We start from the raw sequence: 10,725 nt of genomic DNA, 5'->3' as shown, positions 1-10,725 counted from the left end.
AGCTTACTTTGGCTGTTGTGTGAGAGCGCGTCATACATACTTGTACGACAGACGGGAATGTCTGAACGGGGTGTGCAGATATGATTGCAGGTCCAGTTGATTATAATCATTTCTATGAATGACTGTCCCTTTTCTTTGTGCCTCATTCACAGTAAAGGCCACGCACAAGTCTGAGCACCGGGTTCATCTGAATGTCTCACGGATGACACAACATCATTTCCAGGCTACTGCTCTCGACAATTTAACAGGAAATATGTGAATCATCATGAAGCCCGTGTATTGTTAGTTTGTGATTATCTTGCGTCCACGTCCTGTTTTGACCTTTTAACACCTGACATTTAAAGGGCATCTTTCTGCTCCTCTACAAATTGTTGGGATGCAACAGCAGCCACGTAGTTATTGGAGCCTGTATTTTCCCCTCAATTTCAAATCAGTACCATTACACAGAAAAAATAAACGTTTGAGCGAGCTACAGAAGGTCGTGGCCTGATTTACCGTTAGCATTGCTTACTGCTTGGTGTTTTCCAGCTACACGGTACATTTTACATTGCAGGACATGACAAAACAAGCCTGACAACAATCTCCTCAGGGAGCACCCGTCCTCAAACAGTTTGTGGCACATCATGATTAGAGGGAAGTGAAAATCTTGTTTTGCCATTTTCATAATTAATTCCATGTTTACCGGAGTGTTATTTTGGTTCTTCTCATGCACGGCAGTTCACTGTCCCGTTATGAAGACACTTTGTTCTCTCTGCTTTGATTCACATTGCCGATCCGTTGGAACAATTTACAGTTAAGACAACATGTATAGCTGATGCTATCCTGTTAATATTTAATGCCATGAGCTTTCAACTTTCCTTGTAGACAAGCAAAGTAGTTTAAAAGACAAAGCAATTATCTGATGAGTCTATATAAAATAAACTTTAAAACACATTCAAATATGCAGAACTGGATAAAAACATTCAGAATATGGTGGAAAGTAACTAAGTTACAGCTATATGTGCTTACTTTGCAGATTAAGATTTTTACAAATAAAACGTGAAATTAGTTCATTAACTATGAGGCTGTGTTCTTAAACAACTAACCCATATAAAGTAGTTAAAATCAGCCACATTAATAAAATGCTTCCCCTTCGTTAATGCGTCAGTAATTATAATTAAATATTTACAGAGTACACAATAATAGAACACTCTGCACCAATAGGTACTCTAGTTTCGGTACGATTTTAAATGGTAGGACTCATAGTCTACTGCAGGACTACGACCCTGCAGGCTCTCACAGGTGTTTTCACTTATTCAGGCTGATTAGCCCTCCGCTCAGGTTGAAGGTTGGTGGAACCGCTGAATGCTGGGAATTGCACAAGGTCACCAAACTTAAAAGCACAGCACCAACCACAACAACAACAATGAAAGTGCAAACGGTCCTGCCTTAACAAGGAGAGTGACGGGGGTTGTTAGTCGAGCGTGGTCCGTAAACGCCCATGCGGTCTTGAAAGGTGATCTAATAAGGCAAGATAAATGAAAACACCTGTGTGCCCGTGTGTTCAGCCTATTAGCAGAAGACATGAGTATTTCTTATACCATTTCATACAAAGCACAATCAGTTGCCAGTTTATTAGCTACAACTTTCTAAAAATGAATGCAGTCTAATACAGCAGTCCTGCAATGAACTCTTCCTTCATGAAACACCAGCTATTCATCAGTATTCTGCGCTCTTATGTGTACTAGATACTAGATGTTTAGCTGATAATACCTGATTATGTGTACATTTTGTTGGTATTACTTTTACTCAAGTAAAGGATGTGAGCACCTCCTCCATCACGGCTTTGGTTTTGAAACACATTTCCAGTGCTGGAAGAAGTATTCAGATCCTGTAAACAAGCAAAAGTCCTGCATGAAAACAAGTAATACATAAAGAATCAAAAGTAAAAGTACTTAATGAAGAAGAATGACAACTGTGAGCGTACATATTGTCAGGAATATTACTACTGATACAAACTGTATTTCAAACATACAGTAGCCTCTTTCACTGATGTAGAGCTGATTTGAACTACTTCGTACACGGTTTTGTTGTTTATTTCATCACATTGTACAATCTTCTTCACTATTGTTCTGCGTTTGTGTGGGTTAACCTTATGCTGTGTTTCAATGTAATGTCGTTTTAAAAAAGAAATAAAACAGCTCAAACAACAAAGCTTTAATGACATACATATGAAAACTATTTCATATAGGATAGAGTGGGGCAGTCTAATTAATTTTAAATGGCTCACAATACCTTATGTTGTGTATTTGTGTACAATAGTAGTAAACGTATCTCAAATTGTACTTTCATAGGTATAGTGTGTGAGAGATCCAGCAGCGCCACCCAGTGGACTGAGTCAGCATAGCATCTCACCTGTATCAGAAACATTAAAACAGCTCCTGAAAACAACCAACGGAAGAAAGTTACACAACTGTGGCTTAGTCTGCTGCTGTAAGATACGTTTTTATTTCAATATCAGACTTTACAACTGACAACCAACCAAATAAACCGTCTCTTCCTGTGAAACCGAGGACTCTGGTGTCCGTACTTCTCTTCTTCTCGCGTCGACGTAAACCATCGACACAATCAGGAAGTCCGGGGAACATTTACGAGACATAAAAGTTGAATGGACCGTGGATCCGCCGCCTTTTACCGACAAAACATAATGACGACGAGCCACATTTGTTGACGCTACTTAACGTGTCGATGTTATTAATGTCATTATTACTATCTTATTAACTTATCTAACTCGTCATTTGTCACCCGGTGCGCTTTGGTCTTTTCACTTTTCCGAGTGAGAGGGATGGATGTTCAGCTCACTGAAGACGAGATGGCAGAGATCAAGAAAGACGTGAGTACGATACTTCAGCCTAATCTGGCTTCCGACTCGATGGTCGTTCTGATAAAGGAAAGATAACTGGAGCATGGAGACAGATCTACTGCCCCGTTGACTCTTTATTTCTACCTCGTTTATTAAAGGCCTGTTAGAAGGAGGAAATAGCCCACCACACCTTCTCTGTGCCCCCACCAACACGCAGTCCTCCGTAGGGGTTGACAAATTTAACAGTGTTGAACTCACAGGCTGGAGATTAAGAGCGCTTTTGTAAATACAGTCTGGGTTTGCTCAGTGTGCCTGATCAGAAAGCATTACCGGAAGCATTGGTCTGGACGGTGACTGTAAACCACCTGACAACAACGCACATCTTGTACTATTATACCTGTAACCTTTCCATGTCCCTCTATCAACATGTTTGCACTAAACTGTCACATTGTACTGTATATTTATCATATTTTTTCTATGCTATATTTTTGTTTCTGACTTTTTTATTTCCTCTTAATGCACCAAACACTAAGACATATTCTGTGTGAGTAAAAAAAAAACAATTTATAATCCTTATTCTGATTCTGCTGCAGACTTCAGTGAATATTTCCCCCTGTCTCTGTGATTCCCAGCCTCCCCAGTCTCGATGGAAAGAGTCCCCCCCAACCTCTCCAGCTCATCTTTGTTCCCCTTTTTGCCTCCATTTCCAGGTGCTGACCAGAATGCTTCACTACCTCTGCAGCAAGATCAGAGCCGAGCGCCACCTCGACTACCTGCGCTCTCGCCGGATCCTGACGCGGGACGACGCGGAGGAGATCAGCTGCAGGACCACGCAGACCAAGAGGACGGCCATGTTGTTGGACTTGCTGGCCGAGAACCCCCGGGGCCTGGACGCCTTGATTGACTCCATAAGGGAGCTGCGCTCACAAAACTTCATCATCACCAAAATCACAGATGAGGTGCAAAAGGCCAAAAACGAGAAGATCGAGTCCCTCAAAGGTGAATAGACCAAGTCTCAATGAAAAGCTATTTTAAATGGACTGTTCTTGATGCTTTAATTCAACCTTTCCCTTCTTCATCTGTCGCTCCACAGCGGTGGCTTCCAGTTCCTCGTCCGTCCCCAGCGTCAGCACTCCCACCCCGACCAGCGACACCCCCTCCATGTTTTCAAACAACTCCACCATGCTCCTCCACCCCGACGGAGAACGAAGCCTCTCCAGCTCAGACGTAGCAGGCCCCTTCAACCTGCTGTCGTTACAGAGAGGCGGAGACTTGACCTCGGCGAGCGGCGTCAGCATCGGCGGCGTCGTCTCCTCCTCCACGACCTCCTCCAGCCTCCCGAGGCCCGGAGACCCCGGAGCCCCGCCGCTGCCGGAGGAGGTGATGGTGGAGCCCCCCATCAACATCGACGCCGGAGCGCCGGGGTGCACCAGCACCGGAGGGGACCCAAACTTCCAGCCCCTCCGGTCGCGCTCTCTCACTCCAACATCACGCAGGAGCATCTTTTAGTTCTACAACTCGACAAGACACTTTTCAGTTCAAGGGACAAACCAGCAGAATCCTCGTCCACCCAAACTCCCACAAGCCCTCTCTCCTCGCTGTCTCTCTTTCGTGTTGTCCGTGCCTTTGATTAGGCAGGAATGGTCGTACATGAGTTATATTTATACTAAACCAATCAGCTGTTTATAATAGAGATAGGGACCATTTGTCACTTGGGTTGAAATATGGTTAGAGAGTTTTTAATAGTGGTGTACAATAACATTGCCAAAATTGTGATTTAGGTCTGAAATGAATTTGAGCAAACATTCGATGCCCGCTTTCAGTTCTTCATAGTCTTCAACACTCATGCTTCAAACACGTGTTGGTAGAGAGAGAGAGAGAAGAAGTCTTGAGGTTTGAATCCCATGTTTTCTTATCCTTTCCTACTCGTCTTCTTTTACAAAAGGTGTGATGTGCCGATAAACTGTTGAACCCCTGCGGATACAGTCTAGGTGCGGTGAGAGACTTTTATACACTGGAATGACCAGAATACATGTGTCTGATCAGATTAGACGCTGCTTTCGATCAGAGCGGTGTACCTCGAAATGATGATTTCAAGTTCCTTCTGTGCAGCATTAAATCACTACAAAAGTCTTGAATCTGAAAACCTGTTGTGAAGCAACACACCATGTCCCACTTATTACTCACATTCCCTGGTCCCATGTACAATAACTGATTAAATACTAAAGGTTTTCTGTATGAATTCAACTCATGTTTCCTCTCTTCATTGATGTGGTGGTTTAGAAAAGAAATTTAGTTTATTAGCGAGGACGTATCAAGCCTTCACCTTTGGCCTTTCTGCTTTCTAGTGATCTGATCTTTTGAACGCTCTTGAATACAATATGAATTCATTGCAGAAGCCCACGGACAGTTTCTGTGTGCGCAGAGATTCTGTGACTGTTTTTTGAAAAACTGGAAAAGCTCAACGTGACGCAGAGGAGTGACACGGCATGTCATTGTGGTGAAGGCTGGTGTGGTGACAGACGGACGAGTCCCGAGTGTTGAACTAGTCGCTCTGTGGCTGGCTGGTGCTCAGGTAATTCATTTATTATTATGTCAATATTTCTACATATATTGCTTTTTTCTTTAAATTAGCTGCTTCTACTCTACTAAATATAAATCCCTTCGAGAGGAAAGATTGTTTAATAATTACACTGTAAAAATATTTACATTGTAACTGGCTTTAATATTCATTAATATCTGTTTACTGTTGTGATTTCTTTAATTTAACCGTGGTATATGTTAAGTAATCTGCATTTACTGTCTGCTACATGCTCGCTGCTTCAATAAGCTACGGTTGAGCTAAAAGTGGCTGAATATTCCTTTAAAACGTGTTTTTAGAGCTGTAGCTTATTTTAGCACACTTTAGTTTGCACACAGACTAAGACTGTAAAGCGAGTTGAGAGAAGCGACAGCAGAGAGCACAAGCAGGGGAACCAGTTAGATACACATCAGAATGACTGGAATGGTTGAAGCCTTATCTTCAACTCACGTCTGATACATACTCAAATCAAAACAAACAACGTGAAAACTTTCTGTCACAAGTAGTTCTGTTCCGTGCCCGAGTGTGATGGAGGACCCTGAGCCTCTGTTGGCCTCGAGGTCAGAGGAGACGAGGGCTAACGGACACTGCCGATGGACTCTGGAGTCGAAGGAGGTGGAGGACTTCAGACGGAGGCTCAAGTACTTCTTCATGAACCCCTGTGAGAAATACAGAGCCCGGGGTCGCAAACCATGGAAGCTGATGTTACAAATATTAAAAATCGCAATCATCACAATCCAGGTCCTTTATTATTCTTATTTCTTTGTTATCAGGCATGAATGTGCACAGAGAGTAGATCAAATGTAAGTTTTTTTTTGCTTCAGTTGGTCTCTTTCGGCCTGAGCAACGAGATGATGGTCACCTTCAAAGACGAAAGTCTGATGACATTCAGACACCTGTTCCTCAAAGGATACGAGGAGCACCGGATGGGAAGCTACGCGCTGTACACGAAAGCAGACGTGTACGATCGCATCGACTACATTATCAACAGGGTACTGACACTTTAGAGCTTACATCTCACCACGATGTCGTGAGAATATTGTGTTTTACTCTTCTTTGCGTATTTCTTTTCCAGTACATCAATCTCCAAAACCTGACAGTTGGTAATCTCGCATACGGGAGTGTTAATGGGAAGCACACTCCTCTGTGTGTCTGTCAGGAGTTTTACAGAAACAGCAGCATCGATCCTGGGAATGGGACCTTTGACATTGATCCACATATCGATAAAGGTACTACACAAAAGCACACAGTTGCTGTATAATCAACACTAAGGTGATTGACAGTAGTAGCTGTGTGTTTGTGTCTAACAGCTACCATGAGTTGTGTCCATATTGTTTGATGTATTCATGGAAGCTGATTCATGGCTTGAATGGAAAATAATCACAATGTGTATTAACTTGTGACTCCATGAAAAGAGGAAGTAGCATATTCAGAGAAAAGTAGTCCCTCTGTTGGACTATCGGATGAAACCTGACTTCTTTCTTGCCTGTATTTCCTCCTCACAGATTGTGTTTCCATTTATCCCGCTCAGCCGTTTGACAGCAACGCGGCCACACTTGAGAACTTCTCCTTAGATTTCAAAAGGTGACCAAACTTTAAAATGCTGCTTTTCACGCTAAGAGGTGAGCGGGCCGCCGGCTAATGTGTGTTTGTGTGTCCAGGCTGCTGTCGGTGAACATCTACCTCACTCTGAAAACAATCAACCTGCAGACCGTGCGGCACCACGAGCTACCAGACTGCTACGACTTCCATATCACGGTTGGTCTGAGCTTTTAGCACGTTTTACACGCTCATTCATAAGTTGTCATTCATAAGCCACTCATTTGTTACATTCTTGTTTTCATGCAGATCAAGTTTGATAACCGTGCACACAGCGGAGAGATAAAGGTTGATGTTGAGAACGAGGTCAGAATTTACGAATGCAGAGACTGGAACGTGGAAGGAGCTTGTAAGTTTTACCCGAACCCAATTTCAGCCCAACCATTGATATATATCATGACCCAGTTAAATCAAAAATACTCATCATGGTTATTGCTTCAAAGGCCAGCAGGGGGTGCAGTGATATTTATCTGCAATCCTTGACACCTGTATGACCTTACTCAGCAGTATTTCTGTCCTATTACAAGAAAACAAACCCAATACCCATGCTACCAGCTAGTGTGCTAGAGAAAGATTTAGTATGTCCCAAATGCAGTATGCCAAAAATACCAAGATGCCCGACTATCCTGACCCACAGCCCTCTGCGCAGCAGATATATAAGGAAGAGGGTCAAAGTTCAAGATGCTTAATGATGAAGTATTGTAGTATCTCCCGAATGAATGCATACTGCATGCAACAGTACGCACTTTGTAAGGGCAGCTGCAGTGTGTACTAAAAAGTAAAAAGTGTGCGATCTGAAAGGCAAGTTGTTACTTCAAGCTGACATGTGTGTCTCTGGTTTGTAGCTGGTAAGAACGATTACCTCCTCCTGTCGTTGGACTCGTTGGTCATCCTCTCCTGCTTCATCTCGCTCATCCTCTGCACGCGATCCGTCATCAATGGCATCCAGCTCCAGTCTGTGAGTAGTGAGGAACGAGTGAACTATCACCACTGAATGTACAGAAAAGCTTTAAGTTTATGTTTACTAATTAAATACTAGACAATTTTTGTATTTTATCATTTTATGAAGAACGTACAGAAAAAGCTCAACAGCTTTAATCAAAATTACAAAGAAAAAAAAAAAATTATATTTCCATATATATATATATATATATAAAATTGAGTGATATTATAAAGTGTGATGTAAAAACAAAAAAGCAATCTTCAAATGATATTCCGTCAAAATATTTCACCTCAGACTTTCTGAAAATTTGAAGTGCGTATGTGCTTTATTATTAATTTAGACAATGTAATCGTGTATCACGATATCGCGATGTATGGGTTCATCCCAGTATGATTCTAATGAAAGACAATAAATGATCAGGTTGAATTATTGCCCAGCCTGAACACACGGTGGGTATTTTACAGACTAATTATACTGATTTCAGACTCAATATATTTATTATTGTCTGTGTGAATCGCTGAATCAATGTATATTTAGATATCAATGTTGAGAAAGAAAAAAACAGAAAATGTAACTGAAAAATAATAATTCTTTTTTTTGTCTGATCAGATGATTTTTGAGAGGGTTGCATGGTGGGGACTCATAACCTCAGTATTATTGAAGGATCGGGGCCTTAGCCAGTATTTAACATTGATCAGAAAATATACGAAGTCAGCACCTCCTCATTACAAAAAAAGTACAAACCTCTCATTAGAAAAAACATGTAATAACTTCACATGGATGAATCCTGGTTTGTTGCGTATCTGTTTTACAATATCGGAGTTTCCTCACATGCAGGAGTTCAACATCTTCTTCCATGCGTACTACAATAAGATCGTGTCTTGGTCCGACCGCATGGAGTTCGTGAATGGCTGGTACATCCTCATCATTGTGAGCGACACACTGACCATCGCTGGGTCAGCACTCAAAATTGGAATACAAACAAAGGTTTGTTTTTTATTGAGCTTTATTTGCTGTATTTTTTTTATGTAATTGGTAAATAGTATGGCCCCTTAAGTTGTTCTAGTTTATGTATTTGTACTTTATTTCCTCTCGCAGTACCTGACAAACTATGACGTCTGCAGTATCTTGCTGGGAACAGCCACAATGCTCGTCTGGGTCGGCGTGATTCGTTACTTTGGTTTCTTCAAGAAATACAACGTAAGAACTTCCACGTTTCTTGTTTTTTGTTTTGTTTTCAGCATAAATGTTAAAAATAGAAAATGCATATCCAGGGGAACTGACAACCTTAATTCCCCTCCAGATATTAATCCTAACCCTCAGGGCGGCGTTCCCAAATGTGATCCGGTTCTGCTGCTGTGCGGCCATGATCTACCTCGGTTACTGCTTCTGTGGCTGGATCGTCCTTGGGCCGTACCATGACAAAGTACGGGGATTATAATCACCATCATTCTCTCTCAAGTGTCAGTGCGTCCTATTAAATCCCTCCACGCATCGGGGAGCTCTGTCCTGGTGACACATTATGAACTTTTCTTTTTCCAGTTTCGAACGCTCGACAAGGTGACGGAGTGCCTCTTCTCTCTGATGAACGGGGACGACATGTACGCCACCTTCCTGAAGATGAGGCACGGGGGCTACATGGTGTGGCTCTTCAGCAGACTTTACCTCTACTCCTTCATCTCCCTCTTCATCTACATGGTGCTCAGCCTCTTCATCGCTCTCATAAATGACACCTATGAGACCATCAAGGTCAGTCTGAGTCTGTTTTTCAGGTCATAGTTTCTATTTATTCTTCCACCGGAGTGCCCTGATATACTAAACACTGGTTCTTTTCCAGCACCACCAGCAGGACAAGGTGCCGGTGTCCCAGCTTCAGGCCTTCATAGCAGAGTGCAGGGACCAGCCTGAGTCTGGAAGATACCAGACTGGTGAAGAAGCAGCAGCCTGCTGCCTCTCTCCATGCTGCTGCTTTGGATGAAGTGAGAAAAATGGCGGCGTTCACCTTTGCCAAGTGTGGACAAAGAGTTACATCATGAGAATGAATAACGCTCAAAGAGTCCCGACCGTCTGCATGGATCATTTAATTGTACCAAATCGTGATGAGAATGTCAGAATGTGTTTTTACTCAAGTAGAATTTCTTTGACTTGTTTTGTTACTTGAATTGCTCAACACTATTGACGTAAAATGACCAGTTAGTTTTATGCTCACCGGTGCAATAACCTGATGGTAGACATTTCAATATGAATTTATAACCAATCCCTCCTCAGTTCAGTGATGCATTCAAACATGCTTTTCAACAGAGGAGTACTGACAGCACACAGTAACTCAGCTATGTGAGTCTTTTTTTCATTATGGTTGCTTTTCATCACTTGTAGTATCTTGTTGTGCATTTTGCTCTGCATATTTTGTAACTATATTGATATATGAACTGCTCTTATGTATTGTCTCAATGGTTTGTTTTGGATTGCTTCTGTGTTTTTTGCAGCTCACACCAAGTCAATATATTTTTGCCAATTAAGCAGATTCTCACTCATTATATCTCTATATTTTACTTGAATATACTTCACTTGTCTTTGGCTGAAAACTATGAAAAAATAGAATAAATTGAATCCCACAGTGTATCAAAAATCTCTCAGTATGTGTGGCAAATAAACAGTTTTTAAAAAGTGTAAGCATAATGCCAGTAAATGTAGTATTGTTGTATTTTTGTGTGAAGTCAAGACAATAGTACCTTACCTCGTGCTGCCACAGGAGGAGCC

At 41.9% G+C, this 10,725-nt stretch overlaps 2 protein-coding genes across 2 annotated transcripts; both read left to right on the top strand.

The window, feature by feature from the left end:
- Positions 1-2,622: 2,622 nt before the first annotated feature.
- Positions 2,623-5,083, top strand: bcl10 (BCL10 immune signaling adaptor). Its single transcript, XM_079173661.1, has 3 exons — positions 2,623-2,872; positions 3,553-3,841; positions 3,936-5,083. The coding sequence occupies exons 1-3, from the start codon at positions 2,825-2,827 to the stop codon at positions 4,349-4,351; spliced, it is 753 nt and encodes a 250-aa protein (XP_079029787.1). The 5' UTR covers positions 2,623-2,824; the 3' UTR covers positions 4,352-5,083.
- Positions 5,084-5,951: 868 nt separating this feature from the next.
- Positions 5,952-9,943, top strand: LOC306706423 (mucolipin-3-like; the record flags this gene model as incomplete). The annotated part of the gene is made up of 12 exons (XM_079173501.1): positions 5,952-6,164; positions 6,248-6,415; positions 6,499-6,652; positions 6,929-7,007; positions 7,085-7,181; positions 7,272-7,371; positions 7,868-7,980; positions 8,803-8,952; positions 9,064-9,165; positions 9,269-9,391; positions 9,508-9,714; positions 9,803-9,943. 12 exons carry the CDS (start codon positions 5,952-5,954, stop codon positions 9,941-9,943), a joined length of 1,647 nt encoding a protein of 548 aa, XP_079029627.1.
- Between the last annotated feature and the right edge of the window lie 782 nt (positions 9,944-10,725).

Source organism: Pholis gunnellus (assembly GCF_910591455.1).
Source record: "Pholis gunnellus genome assembly, chromosome: 14".
NCBI classification, from domain to species: domain Eukaryota; kingdom Metazoa; phylum Chordata; class Actinopteri; order Perciformes; family Pholidae; genus Pholis; species Pholis gunnellus.
Note: the sequence above shows the minus strand (reverse complement) of the source record. Positions and strands in the feature narration are given on the sequence as shown.